General features: G+C 36.9%; 1 protein-coding gene across 5 annotated transcripts in view; it reads right to left on the bottom strand.

Annotated features, from left to right (window-relative positions):
- The window catches only part of KLHL13 (kelch like family member 13), a 300,973-nt gene that overhangs the window by 95,368 nt on the left and 182,352 nt on the right, over positions 1 to 23,253 (bottom strand). For 3 of the 5 annotated variants that reach the window (XM_057718335.1, XM_057718336.1, XM_057718340.1), the window contains exon 3: positions 13,933 to 14,006. The exons of the other annotated variants lie outside the window; for them this stretch is intronic. Coding sequence is in view for 1 of the 3 variants with exons in the window: in XM_057718340.1 (XP_057574323.1) it covers positions 13,933 to 13,982 (50 nt within the window). In the remaining 2 variants the exon portion in view is untranslated. The remainder of the gene's footprint in view (positions 1 to 13,932; positions 14,007 to 23,253) is intronic. 5 annotated transcript variants of the gene reach the window in all.

Below are 23,253 nucleotides of genomic sequence, written 5' to 3'. Positions count from 1 at the left end.
CATGACAAAACACTTTCTCCACACTGTGCACAAAGTCTTCGATAAATACGGCACCAGGTACACCCTCAGACCGCAAAAAATGAATCACTGCACGCTGCTCTTCTTTTGTGCAAATGACAAGTGGGGCTTCCATTTTTGCTCGCACTACAGTTACAAGTGAATGGATATAACACATTCACACCTGCACAGCAGTGACTGGGGAGACAGTAGCCTTGGATGGAAAGCACTTATAAGACAGTGCAGCCAACAGAAGTTTTAATATAACCGGAGTTTTGCGGATAATTTTTGACTCACCCTTGTAGTTGATAAAATATATTAAAAAAAATAAGGGAAGGAAAGTACATGAGGGGCATTGGAATAAGAATTTGTGAGAAATGTTTTAGAAAATAATTCTTAAAACTGAAAAAGAGCCATTATCTTAACAGTCTCAGAAGGCAAACACAGAGCATGGTAGAGTAGACATGGATACTGAGTGCGGTGAGCAGGACAATGGCCTAACCCCCAGAATGCTGCCTTATCCCCAGGACCTGTGACTATACTACTTGACATGGCAAAACAGACTTTGCAGATGTGATTAAACCGACGGCTATGAAATGGGGCGGGGGGGGGGGGGGTTATACTGCATTATTCAGGTAGGTCCAATATAATCATAAGCATTCTTAAAGTTGGGAGAAGGAAGCAGAAGACGTCCAAGTGATGAGATGTGAGATGAATTCCACCCACTGTTGCTGGCTTTGAAGATGGAGGAAGAGAGCCAAGGAGTGCAGGCGGCCTCTGGAAGCTGAGAAAGGTAAGGAAACAGATTCTCCCTTAAAGACTCCAAAAGGAACACAGTCCTGCCTATACCTTGACTTTAGCCCCGTGACCTCCAGAACTGCGAGATAATAAATCTGTGCTGCTTTAAGCACTGAGATTGTGGCTATTTGTTACAGCAGCAAGAGGAAAGCTAATACATGGGGCTATAGACAGCTGGGGAAAAAATGGATGATTTTAGCAATCTGTTTGAGGGGAAATAAAGTGACTGAAGCAGGAGAATGAGTTGAAATTGAATTAACAATGTTAACAGCAAGAGCTGTGTCTGGATGCAGACATGTCATTAACTGTATGTTTATGGCCAAATAATACATTAGAATAGCACTCACAGTAACGTTTAGGACACTGACTAGGTTATGTTTCCATGTATTTTTATCTACCTCCCTACTTGCCACTGATTATTAGATTAAGACTTATCCCCTTACTGTAATTAATGTAAGTATTAATTTCCTTATTAATACTTATCCATCCCACAGAAAAGAAACTACTTGAACTATTTAGCCAAAAGTATTTTACGCATATAAATAATGATAGGCTATAGACCAATTTAACTGTAAATACAAAGTTTATGCACCATACAATACCAAAAATCTGACAGAAAACGTTTAATTATAGAAACTACTCTTTTGCTTTTTTTTTTTTAAATTTTATTTATTTATTGGCTGCATTGGGTCTTCGTTGCTGCACACGGGCTTTCTCTAGTTGCAGCAAGCTGGGGCTACTCTTCATTGTGGTGCGCGGGCTCCTCATTGTAGTGGCTTCTCTTGTTGTGGAGCACGGGCCCTAGGCGCGTGGGCTTCAATAGTTGCGGTACATGGGCTCAGTAGTTGTGGCTCACGGGCTCTAGAGCACAGGCTCAATAGCTGTGGCGCACGAGCTTAGTTGCTCCGTGGCATGTGGAATCTTCCCAGAGCAGGGCTTGAACCCATGTCCCCTGCATTGGCAGGCAGATTCTTTACCACTGCACCACCTAGGAAGTCCTACTCTTTTGCTTTAAATGTGCAAAATGTAGGTTTCTGAGGTAAAAATGACACTTTATGTCAGAAAACTTGGGTCTTTCCCTTGCTATGCGAACTTGGAAAAGTTCTCTCACCTTTGCATATCAGATTCCCTTTCATTTTACATTTAAGAGGGTTGAACAACATCTCTACAATCTTCCTCTATCGCTAAAGAAATGCAGTCTCTTTTTTGTGGAGCCACAACTATTCTTAGAAAAACAAATAGCCTTAACCCTGTTTTCAACTCCTTTCAAAAATCAGCTTGCACTGCTGTAGGGTCCACCTTCCAGGGAGAACAAAGTAATTCAAGCATATCATCTCATTAATTTTCAAGACAGGAGAAAGAATTTCTGTTCGGGGGGAAAAAAAAAAAAGAAGGAAAAGAAAGAATTCGGTAGCATATTAAATAAATCGCTACTGGTACGTTGGCAGAGCCAAGACCAAAAAACAGTGTTTTTCAAACGCAGGATTCCATTCTGCCTTTAAAAGAAGGGTCTATCATGCACTGAACTGCCCTTGAAGGGACTGGGTAGGAGTATGGGACCAAAAGCTCATATTTATGTACTTTCCCCTTCACGTCACACAGTCGAAGCGTAAATGTAACGTGAAGGGGCAGACTGTAGGGTCTGGAGATCAAATCGCTGTTCTCTCCCTAGACATCTTACTGCTTTCAGCACTGCCGCAGGGAACCTAGAGAGAAAAGTATGTTCTAGACGGCCTCCCACCGACTCAAACAGGCACCCAAACTTGAGAAGGCAAAAGTGGGAGCTAAGCCAAGCGTGAGGGACCTGCCAACTGTGGACAATGGCTGATCTCAGACAAGTTCAGACTAAGTTACATAATACTATTTTCAATAATGTGCCAGGAAAAATAAGTGACACTGTCTATACCTAGGCACAGCTCCTGTAAAAAACAAGTTTAATTCAAAGTCACTCTGCTGCCTATGTTATTTTGTTTCCCGGAAAACATATTGCTAAAATCACCACAGGACTTCTTTCTAGCTGTCTGGAGCTCATATCTCTGTCAGCTATGCCATGCTGTGCTGATAAAGGAAAGTGTCTCCACCTTCAGGAGAATTTATTTCATAATATACCCGGCAAGGGAGGAGGACACGTTCCCTTTCCCTCGATGGCAGATTAAGGCCTTGGGCTCTCAGAGGAGACCCATAACAGGGCTGCCTGAGGGTCACAAAGCTTGAAATTGCCATAGCTAAAACCCAAAGGGAGGCACAGAAACTATAATCCAAAGAAAGAGTAGAGCTTCCTTCCAGGAAAAAGAAAAGGTATTACTCTTTTTCTCTTCATTTTAATCTAAAATGAAGCAATGATAGAAAGAAAAGTATTAGGGAATAGGAAGTCAAAATATCATGCAACACTGATAACCAAAAGACAAAGGAAAACTTTGCTGTCTGATTGCATATTTTTAAAAAGCATCCACATCACTAAGGCCCTGAATTATTTCAAAGGTCCATGTTCCCAATCCCATGTAACCCATGACCCAACTGTGGTTCAGGAGCCTTTGGAAATTTTACATAATCTTTCAACACTTTCCAGGCAACTGCATTTGTTGGGAAGATGAAAAGGAGAGAAGTGAAAACTTTGTAAAGAAAAACTTACTTTTATCAACTTCCAGGTTCCCAATTCATTTACAGCACTTAACTTATTAGTTAATAGCATGCACTTCCAAAGCAGAGCAGAAATGCCTTGGCCTTAGGGTCAACATCATGGGTAGTAGGTAAGAAGTCCTAAGGGAGTTCACAACCCAGGGGAGGAGACAGACAGGCATATGGTTAAATGCACAGACTCTGAGCTGACTTCCTGGGTGTGTGCCCTGCATCCATACTTATTAGCTATGTGCCCCTGGACAACTTAAACTTTTCTGTGTCTCGATATCTTCATTTGTAGAATGAGAACAATGATAGTACCTTCTTCATGGGGTTATTATGAGAATAAGACAAATTTGGAATATGGAATATAGAATTTTATATATATATATATATACACACACACACACGTGTATGTGTGAGTGTGTGTGTGTGTGTATGTATATATATGAGTTCAAACCTGGCACAAAGTAAATGCTATATAAGTGTCAGCTATTATGACTATTCCAAAACAACTAGTGCTACTACTGGGACTTCGATCACCACTACCACCGCCATTGAAATAAGACTTGATACTACGGGAGTCATAAGAAAGGCATACCTCATTTTGTTTGGAAGAGGAATGGGGGTACATGTCAGTGAAAGTATCACAGAGGAGTTAATACCTTCGCTGGGTCTTGAAGGATAAACAGGAGTTGGTTAGGCCAACAACCAGGGAGAAGGCATGCCAGCAAGAGGGATGGAAACACGAGGGAACATGCCACCTCCCCATATTGAGGGAGGCTGCAACATGTGCTCTAGGCAGGAGACGAGGCTGGGCAGGCAGACAGGAGCCGCACGAAATGCCTTGCCACACTGTAAGCAAGTGAAGAAATCTAAAGAAGGAAGTGATATGAACATACATCTTTACATTCCAGAAAGATCATTATGGCTGTAATGGGCGGGATGGACTGGAAAGGGAAGAGGAGGTGGGAGGTAAAAAGAGGTTTAAGACTGGAGGCCAAAAATCACTTCAGAAGGATATTATAAAGATCTAGGTGACTAGCTATGTGGGTCTGAGATAAGAAGGAGGTAAATAAGAGAGTGGATTGGAGAAATAATTAGGAAGGAGAAATGGGACTTGGTGACTGACAATATGGGGAACGAGAAAGAAGAAGAGTCCACTTTCTGAGTGAATGGTGGCATCATTAAGCAAGGCCAAGACCATAGATGAGGAGGCAGGTTCTGGGGACAGAGGTTAGACAGGTTTGGACCCATCATGTTTACAATACCGTATGGGCAATCTTCATGTTGAATAAACACTTGTATTTATGAGTTTCAAAATATTAACAGTGCTTTTGGTGCAGTGGAATTACACTTTTCCATATTTTTCCAGATACTTCACAGTGAGCATAAATTATACAATTGGGTAAGGAAAACTTTAAGATGAATACATGAGTGTCCAAATTTAAATAACAAATAGCTAATAGCCTCTGATCCTGCCACAACCAACTTCCCACTAAATATCCAACAGACACAAAAAGTGAGAAAAAACAGCACAGGTATGGAAACAGACCTGGCAAAGGTGCTGTTCCCTTCCACTGACTGCGCCTGATCCCTCTCTTGTGTTTGTATCAAGTCGGAAATTACAAACAGTGCCACATGCTGGGAAGCCTGTGTGCCGGACTCTGGATACCTGGTGTATCCATTTCTTATTACTGCTGTGACAAATGACTACAATCTTCACAGCTTTAAACAACACAAACTAACTATATTTGGAGGTCAGAAGTCTAGAATCAAGGTATTGGCAAGGCTTGAGGGGAGAATTTGTTTCTTTGTCTTTTCCAGCTTCTAGAAGTCACCTGCATTCTACAGCTCCTGACACCTTCCTCCATCTTCAAACAGCATGGTTCCAAACTCTCTTTCCATCATCGCATCTCCTTTTTCTGACTCTGAATCCGCTTGCATCCCTTTTATGAGGACCCTTGTGGTTACACTGGGCTCTCCTGGATAATCCAGGATAATTTTCCCATCTCAAGGTCCTTAACTTGGATCACATCTGCAAAGTCCATTTTTTGCCATATACAATATCAGTCATAGGTTCTGCAGATTAATACAGAGACATCTTTGGAGGGCCACTTATTAAGTCTACCACATTTGCCAGATTTATTCACTACAAAGGTACTATTTTTTTCCTTTCCACACTCTTTCCTTTGGAAAGCAAATCATTAAGTCCACACTCAAGGGGGAAGACAGATGAAGTTCCATCTGTTGAAGGGCAGAAAGATACACATACAAACACACACTCATACATATATATAATTCAGAATTGTTCTGCAAGGAAGAACTGCCTCTTCTCCCTCATTTATTTATTTCAATCATTTATTTCTATCAGTATTGGCTCATGGGTAAAACTGTGAGGAAGGGGTTGGATTAGTACCCAAGAGCACATAAAGGGGCAATGGTTGATTCATTCATTAGGCAAATACCTACTGAGCAACTAATATGTATAAGACATGGTGGTAGATGCTAAAATTAAACTACACACTGCTATATTTAAAATACATAACCAACAAGGATCTACTGTATAGCACAGGGAATGCTGCTCAATACTCTGTAATAACCTATATGGGAAAAGAATTTGAAAAAGAATAGATACATGTATATGTATAACAATCACTTTGTTGTACACCTGAAACTAACACAACATTGTTAATCAACTCTACTCCAACATAAAATAAAAATCAAAAATAAATAAATAAAATAAACAAGGTAAGGAATCTTGGCTGGAAAAAAAAAGTAATCAAAAAGACAGATAAGACCCCTGCCCTCCTAGAGCTTGTACTTTAACAAAAGGGGAGAGAGAATAAACAAAGAAGGGAAATATCTAATAGTGATAGTGTTGAGTCATGCAGAGAATGAAACTGGGGGGGAGGGGGTGTGTGTGACACTAAACAAGTGGCCACTTTAGACTTGGTAGTCAAAGAAAACCTTCAAGTGGCCATTTAAGTGGAAATCTGAAAAGAAGAACCAGCCACACAAAGACCACGGGAAAGAACGTTTCAGACAAAGGGAACAGCCAGTACAAAGGTCACTCAAGGAATCTTTCTTCCTTTCAGAATAAACAAACAGAAAAACAATTAGCATGGGGGCAATGAAAATGTATTGAAAAACAAGGATAAAGGAGACGCGTCATCGTAAAGACTCAGAGAAAGAGCAGAACTCCGCAAGTGCTTTCATATAGGAGTCAGAAAGCAATGTTGAAAGCCTTTGGCACATTCAGGAGAACAAGAAAACATGGCCTCAATAGCGCAGGAAGAGGAAGCCAAATAAGATAACCTGAGCAGATGAGGAAAGCAATAAATTATATTGGCCAACTACCAGGAAACTAAACCACAGAGTAACAACCAAAATGTGTATCAGAGGGAGTAAAGAGAGACCCTGACAAAGTATAAAATATAATCATTAAATAAAAGGAAAAAAGATAAATAGTAAAGTGAGGAGAGAAAAATGTGATAGATATGGAAGACACTAAAACAAATAACACCCCAAAAGCGGACCCAACCTAAATATTTAGTAGTAAGAAATCATCTGCACCATGAAAGAGTTTATACTTTGCAGCTATTCTATCCACTACAAGTTTTTATTGACATGTGAAAATGTTCATGATACAACTAAGAAAAACAGCAGGATACAGACACGATATACAGTATAATAAAACAGTAAGAATTTACTGTTGAGAATTTACCACGTACCAGGAATGTGACTATCTTACAAAATTTTATTTTATTCTCAGAACAATCCCCAATAATGATACATTTTTATGTTATAGATGAGGAAACAGACTCAGAGAGGTGAAGAAACATTCCAAAGTTCACACAGGTACTAAGCAACAGAGCTTGATTTGAACCCTGTCTTTGGAAGACCTCAAAGCCTCTGCTTTTAGGCACAACACTATAACTATATCATGTTCAATAATTACAACTTCAGTTACATTTTAAAATGCACCAAAAGACTAGAGTGAAAATGCATTAAGGCGCTTTAAGAGAGTTACTTTCAGTGATTATTTTCCCTGCATATATGCACATAATTTGCTATTTTTAAGTGTTCTATAATAAACACACATTATTTGTAAAGTCAAAACGAGTGAACAAACTGGTAGAGAGAGGAATGCAGAAATTTTTAGTTGGGGACTCACGAAAAAGATTTAAATGTTAAGCAGAAACATTAAGGTCTTCACATATACTTTGGGACTGAAGTAACGGCTGTAGATGAGATGTCCCAGAAAGAACGTGTAGAAGATGTACAGAATTATGAAGAGGAACATGCAAGACGTAGAGAGAGGAATCAGGGTAGTAATGCCTCTCCCCAAGAACAGAAACACTTTCTACGGCCTGGAAAATTCTCTAGAAAGATCAAACAGGCAACATTACTAACAAGTTCATGTCCTTTGTATAAAGATATGCAACTCTTTAGTGAGAGGAACAGATATGCTGATAAACACGCACCTTCTGCAGTATATTACGACAATAATAATGGGTAACCAAGACCTACAGAATTTCTGAGACAAAATAAATGTTCATTGTATAAAATGTAACTGCCCTCAGAAATTCGTGCAATATGGACACCAAGTGGGGAAAGCAGGGCAGGGCGGGGGGCGGGGGGTGCGGCTGGAGTGGGATGAATTAGGAGATTGGGACTGCCATATATACATTACTAAGAAAAAAATATCAAATTGTGTACTTTAAATATATGCAGTTTATTGTATGTCGATTGTATCTCAATAAAAGTTCTAAAAAAAGAAAACAGGAATCTGTGCATTACCCTCATATTATAATGCTTATAGGAATCTTCTAGCCTAAGATTGAACCTTATTATAATCACTGACTCAATGTAGCAAAGGTAAAACTAGATCCTCATAAATTTTTAATCTTTAAAAAGCATAGAAAATCGTATTTTCATGGAAGTTTATAAAGTTAAATTGTGAAAACAGTAATAAAAGGACATCTTCAATGACCATTCTCAAGGTTAATCAAAGACGTGTTTATCACCTACGATGTGCTTACGTTTAAAGATATAATTTCAGACTTTTAAAACTGAAAGGAAGGTGAGGATCTTCCAATCCGTAAATGTTACAGATGAGGTCAGTGCTTGACAAATAGTAAAGGCTCAATATTTTAAAATATCAAATGACCAGATTGAAAGCCCTGTGTTCCCTTGACATCATATACTATTAAGAAATGATTATATATTAAGCCAGTAAAAAAAAGTCTGAGCTTATTCGTAGACTCCATAATAAATTTCATTAGTCTATTTTACAATTTAATGATTGTTGCTTAATATTCAATTACTTAGCTATTAGTAAGTGTTGACTGTGGGAAACAAAACTACCTTATAAACAATTTAACCAAATAAAATCATCAGCAACAAATAACTGTTGATAAATGTCATAACTTTTATAAATATTTGACGAATGCCTATTATGTAAAAAATCCTGCATTACATACAATGTGATATAAATATACATTAAATACAGGTAGTCACACTCTGAAAGAGCTCTCTTAATGATGCTGTAAGCAAAGACATGCTCAAATTACTTCAATGCAGAACCGAATGTGATAAAATTCATTACAGAGGGAAAAACAGCTCAGAGGCAAAAGAGACCCTCCTGCTCATCTGCTTGGACTGATCAGGGAAGGCTGACAGACAGGGCACTGAATTTGATCTCGGTCTTGGGGAAGGCAGAATTTCAATAGTCGGGGACAGGAAAGGGCAATCTGGACCATATTATCAGATAAGCAGTTTTAAAAGCTCATGTTGACTAGCGTGTGGAGAATCTAGTTGAATGCCAAGTACTGTTAAAGTTACCCCTAAACATTTCACAACTCCCTCCCCTCCCTTCTTTGGCATTTCCACTGCCATCACCTTTGTTCAGACTCTCCTCATTCCTTATTTTGACTACTGCCATAGCCACCTCACTGGCAGGGAACCGTGTGTTCTCATTCACTGCCATATTGCTAACCCCTTGCACAATGAGTGGTGCATAATATTTGTTAAAGGGATGAAAATCCGATTATACAGTGTCTGGCACTCTTTTTCCTGTATTGCAAAACACCAGCCAATATTATATACTCTGTTTTATTTACCAAAGAGTACTTTTTAGAAAATTGGAACACTGTCAGAGCTTTACACATCATTGCAGAAATTCTTACTACAGCCAGGAATCCCAATCAGAACACACCACCACACCACACCAACTGGGTGACTCTTCACAACACATGCCCTCCCTGACATTACTGTAATGTGTACTTGAGGATGATGCTCACATTGGGATGCTGTTTGTAGCAAAGCGAGTCCCATATGGCTGACGTCCCTCTGTACTGGATGAATCACTGGAATAAAACTTCTAACACGGTAAAACATATGATGAATGGTAGATTGCAAGACTAAAAACATCTAAGACTAATAAGAGATTAATGCTATTGTGCACTGCCACCCCCCACCCCTAATTCTTTATCTTTCTACCTTGTTTATTAATTGGCCACATTAACTTTCTCCAATATATATCTTCGGTTTTTATCTGACCCCACCCCAACCTCCATCAAAATATAAGTTCAATGAGAACAAAGATTCGTCACTTTCAATATTCACAATCATATTTTAGCACTTGAAGATGTTTAGCACTTAGTAACTGCACAATAAATGTCTGCTGAATTATAAACAGAACACATCATTAGAATTTTTTGACCAGCAATTACCACACACCACACATTACATTAAGCAATGGGGTTACATTTCTTTCATATGATCATTATCTTATTGAATAATCATTCTGACAAAATTTTAAATTTTCTATTAAATTCATGTTAAATCTATATAACAATTTGGGAAGAGTGTGCCTCCTCCCAAAATTGAGTTTTTAATCAAGGACCACAGTATGTCTCTCCATTTTTAGAAAATACCTTCTTTCTTATTCCAGTTGAAGTTTTTAATTTTCTTCATATAGGTCCTAGAAACTTTTGTTGGGGTTATTACTAAATATTTGTGTTTTATGGCTTTTGTAAATGGAATGTTTTCCATTATATATTCTAAATGGCTATTTCTGACACAGATAAAAGATACTGGTTTTTAATTTTTATCTTATATCCAACTACATTTTAGAACTTACATTAAAATTCTGTCAACTAAGAACTTGTTTTTGTCTTAGCTTTTGTAGGTACACGAGCCTATCTTCTAAAACTTGATCATTTTTGTCTCCTCCTTCCTGTAAACTGTGCCTCTTTATTGACATTGGCCATAGTTTACAGATAAATATTTAAAAGCGGTGATAGAGGGTATCTTTGTTTTGTTGCTGCTTAAGGAACATTCTTACATTTATGATTCAGTGTGATGCTTGTTTGTTGGTTTCAGAGAGATAATTATTTTTCTTAAGAGTACAACTTTCTATCACTAACTCTTTATTCTTAAAATAGGCAATGAAGTTTTTCAAACACCTCAGCATTTATTGTATTTTTTATTTCTTACGAGATCTACCAACAGGATGCATCATATGAGTAGCTTTCATGGTATTAAAGAATTTGCACACTGGGGTAAAACTTTCCTAGTCACAAAGGGTTAATACTTTTCATACATTCCTAAATGTATTTGGTTTGTATTTTACTTAGAATATGAAAGTGATTCATAATTTGTGACACAAACAGATCATAAGTTTATTTAAGCTTCTGGTCAAGAATGCACTTATAATGTGAGGGCTAAAACCATAAAACATCAGGAAGAAAGCCTGAAATGTGGGAGGGTAAAGATTTCTTAGAAAGATGCAAAAATTACTGAGCATAAAAAAAATGATAAATTGAACTTCATCAAAATAAAACAAAAATAAAACTGCTCACCAGAAGACACAAACAAGAAAATGGGATGGCAAGTCACAGACTGGAAAAAAATATTCATAACAACATATACCCAAATATCAAGAAAAACTTTAAAAACTCTTAAAACTCAAAGAGAAAAAAACCCAGTTTTTTAAGTGGGCAAAAGATTTGAACAGATACTTCTAAAAGGTAGATAGCTAATAAACATACGAAAACATACATCATTACACATGAGGAAAATGCAAAGTGAAAACCACAGTGGGAAACAACTGAGAATAGCTAAAATTAAATCCAAGAGTCTGTGAGGATTCTCACTTATTACTGGTCAGAAAAGAAAATGGTAGAACCACTTTAAAAAAGTGTTTGCCAGTTTCTACTAATGTTGAATAAATTAAATAAATATATATATGTATCTCCTATGACCCACCAATTCTACTTCTAGGCATATATCCAAAGGCAATGAGTATATATGGCCACAAAAAGATTTGTTTAAAAAATGTCAACAACAGCTTAACTCATAATAGCCAAATAATGGATACAACTTAAATGACTCTCAACAAGAAAGGGTTAAACAAACTGTGGTATATTTAAACAATGGAACACTACAGAGTAACAACAACAACAAAAAGAAACTACTGATACATACAAGAATGGTGGATTTCAAAAACATTATTTTGGACAACAGAAGCCATATACAAAAGAATACACAGTGTTTGACTCCATTTACATGAAGTTCAAGAACAAGCAACACTAACCCAAAATATATGTAAGTCAGTAGAAGGGGAGGGGACATGAACTGGAAACGGAAACAAGGGAATTCTCGGGAGGGATGGAATTGTTTTCTATCTTGACCTGGGTTGTAGTTACCTGGATGTTTGCATGTATAAAAATAAACCGAGGACTTCCCTGGTGGTGCAGTGGTTAAGAATCCCCCTGTCAATGCAGGGGGCACGGGTTCCATCCCTGTTCCAGAAAGATCCCACATGCCACGGAGCAACTAAGCCCATGTGCCACAACTATTGAGCCTGTGCTCTAGAGCCTGTGAGCCACAACTATTGAGCCTGTGTGCTGCAACTACTGAAGCCCGCGCACCAAGAGCCCGTGCTCTGCAACAAGAGAAGCCATGCCACAATGAGGAGCCAGCGTACCACAATGAAGAGTAGCCCCCACTCGCCGAAACTAGAGAAAGCCCGTGTGCAGCAATGAAGACCCAACACAGCCAATAAATAAATAAATAAATTTATTAAAAATAAATAAATAAATCGAGATGTATATTTAAATGTTTGTGCATTTCACTGTATGAAATTACATCTCAATAATAATAATAGAAACAAATTCAATTACGCTATAACCTCCTCAGTTACCAACTTGAGCTTAGGAAATCCTGCCCTCCTACTAGTTCCTCTTCCAAATGTGTGATATAAAACCCCCGCTTCAGCAGTGCTTGAACTCTGCAGACTCAGTTCACCATCAGGTATTTGACACAACTTGCCCCCTCCAACCAGCCCAGCAATCTACTCTTCTATCTTTTCACCCAACATGGCCACACATTATTCCTGCTATGATTTCCTTGCTTTCAGTATCTCTGAACAAGTTTACCTTACAGGCCCTTGCCCACATTCCAACAAGCATGTACCCTTCATACAATGTTTCCTTGATGGGAATATTATGCAAAATTCCTAGTACAGTATCTTTCAAATAACAATGACTTTATATATGTCCCCTTCATACTTCAACCTTTCCCCTCTTTTCATATTCTTTTAAGACACACTTATTTTTTAAGTACCTCAGAATTTAGTAACACAAATATTGTACTTTCAAAATAGTTAAAATCCCACATTTATATTTCAACACAAGCACTAATATACCATGAATTACTTGCCAAGCTCTCTCTCTTTCTACACACACACCCCCCCCCCAATAGACACTTATTTAATCCTCAAAACAACCTTGAGATACAGGTATTATTATTATTCCCAATTCACAGATGAGAAAGTTAAGGCACAGGGCAATTAAAAAACTTAACCAAGACTACCCTAGTAACCGTCAGAACCATGATATAGACAACTTCAGCATATTATTTCAAATATTTCACCCAAAGCATACAATTAAACTATTGGGAATAAGGAATACTCTTTCATACCTGCAAAGTAAAAGCTGTGTTTCTTTAAACCACAAATTTACAATCCTAAATTGACAGAGGAAGCTCTGAGTTTCTCATAACTCCCTGAAAAAATTTTAACTGGAATTTTAAATAACAGAAATGTACACACAATCACAGGGCAACACTATTTAAAAAAACACACACACTTTGTTGAGACATCTATTTGTAAGTAACAGATACCAGTATTTATTCATTGATATGCTTTAAAACTAAAAATTCAAATCAGGAGCTCCACTGACTGAATTCTAGCTGTTCACAACGTACACCAACTTTGATTTCTAATTATATTTTCTATTTTTTCATTAGCTCAGAACACACAGTCATTAACACGCTCTTCATTCCATTCCTTTGTCACTCAGGCATTCTTTTATTCACTCATATAGCAACGACTTTTATTTTATGCCAGGTATTCCACAAATATTTATTGAGTACCAATGATGCTAGGCAAATAAATAAGCAGAAGAAACATTATATAACTTATAAGGTAAATTGCTTCCATAAATATACCGGTTACGGAGTATTGCAGCAACTGATTCCCCTCTATGCAGATGATCCATCACCTCTAAAAGTTGGATAGTGACCTGTTCAGGAGGAAAAGAAGTCAATATTTACTATGAAAATCAATATTAGAATTTTTGCATTGTGCTACCTTTGTGATATTTTATATCTTTTGTGACAGGCAAAATGTATGCCCATGTACCTAATATCCATACTACAGCTTATGGAATTAAGAAACTGAATCTACAATAGTCAAAATACCTACAAAATTCAATACTGAATCATTAAAGAGTATTGACTAATTTCATGTGAAATCATTAGTGAACAACTTTCTATGGAAAAACCACCACGTATACAGGAAGTTGGATTAAATGAGAGTCAGAAGACCTGGGGAGTCTGTGTGAAGCTGGGCGAGACAGAGCAATTAGAAGTGAAGAGTTGAGGCAAACATTTGCCAAGGAGATTCAGAGACAGCACTGAATCCCATGTTGCCAGGGGAACTTGGGGCCTGTGGGGCCCATATGCATGGCCCACAGTTTTCTAAGTGGTTGGTCAAAATTAAGGATAGAAAGATTTTTTTAAGATTTTTAAATATTAAAGATATAAAATAGGTAATGGAGGTAGGAATGTTGTTTTTATGGGAAAAGAGCAGGTGACATGGTAGTAAACAATAATATATTTGCTTTTAGTAATGTGGATGCTTTGCATTGGAGATAGTATATTTAATGTATTCTACTAATTTCAAATATATTGGGAAGCAAAAATGTATAATTTATGTTTCTTGTTAATAAAATCAATTTATTGCATTGCGAAGATAAAAATGTATAGTATCCAATTTAGTTTGTTCATATAATTATGTTTGTTATAAAACTGCACGAAAGCCTAAAATAATTAAGCTAGAGGGAAAAAGGTTTTCTTCATTGTTCCCTGCATTCACCTGCCCCGTAATTTAGGGGCAAAAAGAAAAGAAGTAGAAGGGAAAAAAGTACAGTTGATCCTGAACAACACAGATTTGAACTGTGCAGGTCCACTTATACATTTTTCTCAATAAATATAGTGCCTGCATTTTCATTTTACAGATCTTTAAATTAACTAAGTGTGGGGAAAAGTTTGTGTTCGATTAGATATCATAATATGTGGAATCAAAAGAACTAGGGTTTGAGTCCTGATTCTATCCAAACTGTTTCAACTTTCTGCCCTTGGGTTCATCATTTATCATTTCCTTTTTTTTTTAAGGCAGAGATAGCAGTACGAAGATTTTCAAATGCTTGGGAGTTGGCGCCCCTAACTCCTGCGTTGTTTCAGGGTCAACTGTATTCTATTATTTCTCGGGTCTTCAAAACTCTAAAAGAGAAACACATCAAATGACAACACAGCATTCATATTTATGTGCACAATCACATTTCTCTGCTTATAATCCTGTTATTACAAGTAAAGAAACTGAGTAGCCTAAATGAAATAATTTTTTTAAGCACCTCGAAATCAACAGACTTTTGACTTACCTTTTCTAAAAATGTTTAACCAGTGAGAGAATTTTAAGAGGTTGAGAAATTTTAATTTTGTTTAGGCTACATGATTTTTTAGAAGACGTGCCAAGAGAAAATCAACTATATCTAGATTACTATTAGGAATCTGGGAATATGAAAATAATTCATGAAACTTTGTACCATCCGCATCTAGGGTAGAACATATAGGTCCCAAAATTAGCTATGCAAACTTTCATGTAATCCCATTGGTGTAAGCAATCCACTTGCTGCACCTAGATCTCCGAGTCTGTCAAATTCTCCTGTCAAATTCTCCAGATAATAAACCTCTGAGCTCCAGAGGAGCAGAGAGGGAGTGACAGTACAGGGGACTTCAGCCACTTGTTTTAAAGACTTTCAAAGAACAGCCCATGTTTTCAATCTCATGACTCATTCCTGCTTTCTACAGACCACGTGCCTCCAAATCTTGAAATATTATGAATTCTATGGGAAGAATGAGTCGGTTTCTCTCCAAAGTTCATGTAGGGGAAGATACTGGAGTTGTAACTTCCTTTGCTCTAAGTAAAAAAATAGTTCCACCCTTACATCTGTCAGTGTTTCCACTCCTGTTCTCTTTGTCCTTTTGAATTTTTCCATTTCTTTACTCTCATTTTAATGGAGTTAGGAAGAGAGAGGAAGTAAGTGCATGTGATCAACTTATGCAGGATATAAATGAAACCAACCGTTTTTCACCGTGGCGTTTGTATGATATGATCAAATATATGTATTAGAAAATTAACACTGCCTGCAATGTGGTGGTGGATCAGACAGAGAGACTGGAAGTATGGAGACCAATAAGAAACTACTTCCAAAATCAAGGCAAGAAATGTGAGCACAGACAAGGCCTATGAGGATAGGCAGGAAGAACTAGGACTTATGACAGATCACTGACAGATTTTAAAGGAATAAGGAGACATACCAAAGATAAAATCTATTTAAGTAACAGGGGGAAATGGTGATGATATCAAGTGAGGTATAGAAAGAGGGAAAAACACTGAAAACAAGGACAACGATGGTTTGTATAGACATAATGAAGTAACCCAGGGCACACCATATAGTATCTAATAGAAAATTGGAAATATAGGTCTAGATTTAGGTTGGAAGTAGAAATGAAAACACAGGAATATTTAGCCAGTTAAGTAATAGCTCAAGTGATGAGACTGGGAAAAATTACTGACGCCAGGAGAAAGTGCAAAGCCAACAAACACTTTTGTGCAAGAAACAAGAGGACAACAAGCTAGCAAAGAAAAGAGACGATAGGTAGGAGGGAAACTAAGAGAACTGTGAAAAAAAGAAGGATAATTCAGAAGAAGAGTGGTTAGAGGGTAGTCAACTGTTTCACGTTCTGCCCAAAGTAAGATACAGCTAAATGATTTGACAGCTATAAAGTCCGTGATGACCTCTTCTCAAGAGTAGTTCAATATGAGTGGGGAGAATCACACTGCAGTGGTTTGAAAAATAAAACAGAAATAAATAAATTCTTCTAATAACAAATGAGGAATTCAAATACATCAGGGAATTACTCTATAGTGAAGGTAGTCCTCAAGCAAGTGAAAGAAAGAGAGATGATTAAATATCGGGGGACAATCACATAGTCACTTAGAAAAATAAATAGGTCGTACACTACTTCACTTCATACACTAAATAAATTCCAGAAGGATCAGAGATTTAAAGGTAAAAAAGGGAGCTTTGAAGCAGTACCAAAGAAAACCTAAGTGAAATTATTTATAATGATTCAGTGGAGAAGGTAAGCAGCACCCAGAAACCAGGAACCATAAAGGAAAAAACTGCTACATCTGATTGTAGCAAAAAATTAGAACTCTGTACTTTAAAAATACTACAAAGTCAAACGGCATTTGATAAAGTAGGAAAAAAAATTCACAAGACACATGACAGACAACAAAGAGTTAATGATTTTAACTTATACACAAACACACACACTTAATAAAACCAATAAAACACTATAGTAAAAGTGAGCAAATAATTTAAATGGAAAGTGTGCAGAAAACACAAATCATTAATAAACAAATAATTGTAATTTGAAATGAGGCGCTGTTTCCACCTATGAAATTTACACACACACACACACACACACACAAATGAAGCCTGTTTATATGTTTTGTTAGTGAGAGAGAATATGGATTTTGAGGGGGGCAGGGAGAGATGTTCACTCTTCATTCTATACTCTTCTGTTCAATTTATTTCAAAATAAAAACTAATGCGAACGTGGCACAAAAAGCATAAGAAGGAGTAGCTGTGAGGTAGACGGAAACCAGGGAGATGTAGTAATCTAAAAGGTAAACTAAAGCATTACATGAAGAAAGGAGTAACCAAGTGTGTCAGATGCTGCTGAGAAGTTAAGTGAAGAATGGAGAAATAACAACTCACTGTGGTAACCCAGAGGTCACTGGTCACCTTGATAAGAGCTGTTTACATAGAATGGTGGCGAAAAGGCTCATTATTGTGGGTTCAAGAGAGAATGAAGAGAGGAAATAAGCACACATAACACTCACTTAGGAAGAGATATAAATAGGTGGTAGATGGAGGGGGATATAGGATGGAAGTAGATAATGTTTTACTTTGTTTTCATAACGGGAGATACTAGAGCAGGCAAATTTGAAAAGCATTATGCTAAAAAAAACTCCTAGAGGAAAACACAGGCAGGACACTCTTTGACATAAATCACAGCAATGTCTTTTTGGATCTGTCTCCTAGAGTAATGGAAATAAAAACAAAAATAAACAAATGGAATGTGATTAAACTCAAAAGCTTTTGCACAGCAAAGGAAATCATAAACAAAACAAAAAGAAAACCTACAGAACAGGAGAAGATGTTTGCAAATGATACGACCAACAAGGGATTAATTTCGAAAATATACAAAGTGCTCATAACAGCTCAATATCAAAAAAATCAAACAACTCAATCAAAAAATGGGAAGAAGATCTAAAGAGACATTTCTCCAGAGAAAATATACAGACCGCCAAGAGGCACATGAAAAGATGCTCAACATCACTAATTATTAAAGAAATGCAAATCGAAAGTACAATGAGGTATCACCTCACACCAGTCAGAATGGCCATCATCAAAAGTCTACAAATGATAAATGTTGGGAAGGGAACCCTTGTACACTGTTCATGGGAATGTAAGTTGGTGCAGCCACTGTGGAGAACACTATGGAGGTTCCTTAAAAAACTACAAATAGAACTACCATATGATCCTACAATCTCACTCCTGGGCATATATCTAGAGAAAATCATAATACAAAACAAACGTGCAGCCCAATGTTCATAGCAGCACTATTTACGATAGCCAACACATGGAAGCAACCTAAATGTACATCAACAGATGAATGGATAAAGATGTGGGGGGGCGGGCAGGGTATATATATATATATGTATATATATATATATGGAATACTACTCAGCCATAAAAAAGAATGAAATAATGCCATTTACAGCAACATGGATGGACCTAGAGATTATCATACTATGTGAAATAAGCCAGACAGAGAAAGACAAATATCGTATGTTGTCACTTATGTGTAGAATCTAAAAAAATGATACAAATGAACTTATATACAAAACAGAAATAGACTCAAAGACATAGAAAACAAACATAGTTACCAAAGGGGAAAGGGGAGGAAGGGATAAATTAGGTGTTTGGGATTAACATATAAACACTACTATATATAAAATAGATAACCAACAAGGTCCTACTGTATAGCATAGGAAACTATACTCAATATTTTGTAATGACCTATAAGGGAAAATAATCTAAAAAAGAACATACGTGTGTGTGTGTATATATATATGTATAACTAAATCGTTTAGCTGTACACTGGAAACTAACACAACATTGTGAGTCAACTATACTTCGGTAAAAAAATTTAAAAAATGTAAAAGAAGTACAAAACCATGGAATAAATTTCAAAGGCACATAGGACAATACCAGATTGATATATAGATACACACACAAACATATGTAGAAAAAGCATCAAAATATTCATGGGAACAATAAGCAAATTTGGCGTAGTTGTTACCTCAAGAGAGGAAGGGAGAGGAATGCAACTGGGGAGGAATACACTAAGCAGTTGAGCCTGTATCTAACATTTTGCTAAGGATCTGAAGCAAAAATGGCAAAATGTTAAGGTATTACATAGCTAAATGGGGGTTATATGAGTTCTTGTATTGGTCTCTGTACTTTTCCCTATGCTTGAAATATTTTAATAAAAAAGAAATAGAAAAGTATAACATATTATCTCTGCCCTAAAGTAGGTACTGTGTAGATAAGCAGACAAGACATGACATTTTTATAAAGGCCAGCATTTAAGAAAAAAAAAGACAGGAAAAATATATACCCAAACACTCACTGTAATTAAAAAGACACAATTCTCCATGGCCATAAATACTCTGATGAATAAAAGGGAAACTAATCGTCACTCAGATCACACACTTGACAAAGCCCTAATTGTGGTTTTGCCTTTAAAATATTCTACTTAGATCGCAAGAAATCAAACTGACAGGACTGTTTCTGATGGCTGAGATATCTTGCATAAGTTCAACCAATTTTACTCTTAAGAATTTAAGTAATTCACAAATCTAATAATTCTCAATCACCTGTCACATAGTTAGATAATATTTCAGATAGAGATTCTAGTTTACGACTTAGTATTTAATTAAAACTCACAGTCTCAATTTCCTACCCTATCTAAGAACCAACAACTTCAAAAATAATGAGATTTGAGATATGCCTCACCAATTTCACACCATGTAAGGAAAGCCCTGCTTATGAACTAAGCCGATGTTATATAAATAAATTTTAAGAGTTTCTATAATCATTTGTCTTCAACTAAAATTTCGATGAGCAGTGATGAGAAAAGAAAGCTGACAGAAAAGATCAGTGAAAAGTGCTAAACATTACAAAATCGAAAAACTGCAAAGTGTAGAAAAATTGTACCTAATTGCCTTTCTTTAAATCAAGTTATATACAGCAGCATCACGAAAAAAATCAAAATCATTTTGAAATTGCAAAATTTGGAATTTAAGAAGCAGGCATAGTTTGTTATATAAAGGTTAATTTTTAAAATGCCATAGACTCTCAAATCATTCAGCTTTCACACATGACAGACACCACGCTCCCCTCCCACCTGTGGCACTGAGAGGTCCAATCCTAAAGCAATGGAGCATTAGATTTGAGCTGGGTGGTGATTTTCTCTAGAGAAAGTCTAAAACCAGCTAGGACTATGTGGACTGTTCCCCTAACAAAATGAGCAATGCTATGAAGGATAACAGCTGTACTGTACAAACGGCTGCAGTGACAGCTGATTTCAGAACACACCTTTCATGTAAGAGATCAGCCTGCCTGGCTTCCTGCAACCAAGTAGACTGGATCACCATGTTCCATAAGTTTCTTCCTTCCCCTGGCCATATGCCAAGGTGACTGACACACTCTTCTCAATAATTTCATTTCTCTTGCTACAGTCACAAAGGCAACCTGCCCCATGTGATCACTACCATCTTGCTCTTTACGGATACAGGTATACACCATACACCTACACCATGCAGTTCCACTACTTTTTGCAATAATACCACTGCTTCCTCCTTCGATATGATCCACCAGAAGTCCCTTTTCATGTTGACACTCATAGTAGGCTTTAGGAATGCCTTTGGGATATATTGTTGGCTAATGGCATCATTCATCTTTTTACCAATGTTGAAGTTATTACCCTTGTATTAATGCAATTCTATCTGATTTTCTAATAGTTACTGTCCTCATATAATATGGGCTAGCTTCGTCTAACAAACATTCGTTAAGTGTCAACAGCCAAGCTTAGCTGGCTTCATTTCTTGCAATTTCATGTTTACAGCTCTTATCTATCGGAGTGACATTATAGTATGTCTCCCTCTGCCACCCACCAAAATCCTTAACCTAAATTATATACTTTAATCTCTCTTGCTCAATCAACCTCTGTCTGAGGTTAAGTTTTTTCTCCCATTCACCTGGTTAAGGAAGAATTAATTTCTCATCATTCCCCTCCCCAGTCTTACTCTGGAAAGTTAGCAACTTGTCTCAGGCTCTTTAGTCAAAAGTCCATTCTGTGCAATCCATTCCACATAACAGAGTGTGAACTCCGTTACACACACATCTTGCAAGAAAAAAGAAGTGGGAAATGAAAATATGGGTAAGAAAAAATAAAAATTATTATTTACATCAGTGGTCCTCAAACTTGACTACGTTTCAGAGTTCTCTGGAGAGCAATGAACACAGATTGCCGAGCCCCACTCCCCAAGTTTCTCAGTCAGTTGAAGAGGGATGGGTCCAGAGAATGTGTTTTTCTAAGAAGTTCAAAAAGGATGCTGCTGCTGCTAGACCATGGATGACACTTTAAGAACTAAGATTTACACATAACATGAAAGTTTTTATAAAAATTCCAGAAGGATTAACTGGAAAACTAACAGAGTAAGATGCCCACTATAAGAATATCAGTTCCACGAAGACACAGATGTCTTATATTCCAACCAAATTTGTAAAATAACCAGGAAAGAACTTAAAAGAAATGTGAAAGACTTACAAAAAATAAAATTTAACTGAAGTTCATAAAATAATAAAGGGCCTGAATAAATGTATATGTGGACACAGGGACAGCCCCCCACCCCACAGTATTGAAGAACAGAAATTTTCCTCAAAATTCACATAGAAATGCAAGCAATTCCAATCAAATTAGCAAAGGGTCAGAATTTTTTTGTGGAGGAGGATGGATATTTTGCATGTTGGATCTATAGTTCAATGGGAGAAGTGAACACATAAAAATTGCCCAAATATTTTTTTAAATAAAGGGGAAAGCAACTCCCACTTGATGTATTATTAAGGTACAGTAACAATAACAGTGTGGTCTTACTATGGGGACATACAGAAGGATCGACACAATAGAATCCAAAAACAGATCAAAATAAATATGGTTATTAACTCTGGTGAATGTGGTAGTCGCAATTACTAGCAAAAAAAGATGAACTTCTCAATAAATAGGTTTGAGGAAACTGGATACATTAGCGGTAAAAAATTGAAATTCTATCTACACCATACATATACATCTCAGATGGATTAAATATCTAAATATAAAAAAATAAAATTATAAAAGTAGTAAAAGAACATAAAGGAGATAGTTTTCCTATTTAATGTAAACATTTTCTGTAAAATAGGTAGCTAGTGGGAAGCAACTGCCCAACACAGGGAGAGCAACTCTATGATTGCTGATGACCTAGAGGGGTAGGATAGGGAGGGTGGGAGGGATGCTCGGGAGGGAGGCTCAAGAGGGAGAGGATGTAGGGATATATGTATAAATATAGCTGATTCGCTTTGTTGTACAGCAGATAGTGGCACAGCAGTGTAAAGCTATTATACTCCAATAAAGATCGAAGGAAAAAAAAAAAGAGATGAAGGCAAAAAAAAAAGTTCACATTTTCAAATTACAATAAATGCATTTTATTTTCTTCTTTGTTTTTAATTGTAGCTAACATAAAATATTATATTAGCTTCAGGCCTGCAAGACAATAATTGATATTTTTGTAGAATACACTCCACACAAAAACAACGATATTCCCTGTGCTGCACATTACAGCCCTGTAACTTATTTATTTTAAACTTAGTAGTTTGTACCTCTTAATCCCCTCTTCATCTATTTTGCTCCTCCCTCCATCCCCTGCCCTCGGGTAACCACTAGTCTGTTCTCTGTATCTGTGAGTCTGTTTCTGTTTTGTTATATTTGTTCATTTGTTTCATTTTTTAGATTCCACATATAAGTAAAAAC

Source organism: Hippopotamus amphibius, chromosome X (genome assembly GCF_030028045.1).
Source record: "Hippopotamus amphibius kiboko isolate mHipAmp2 chromosome X, mHipAmp2.hap2, whole genome shotgun sequence".
In the NCBI taxonomy this organism is placed as follows: domain Eukaryota; kingdom Metazoa; phylum Chordata; class Mammalia; order Artiodactyla; family Hippopotamidae; genus Hippopotamus; species Hippopotamus amphibius.
This window is presented reverse-complemented; position numbering and strand designations above follow the sequence as displayed.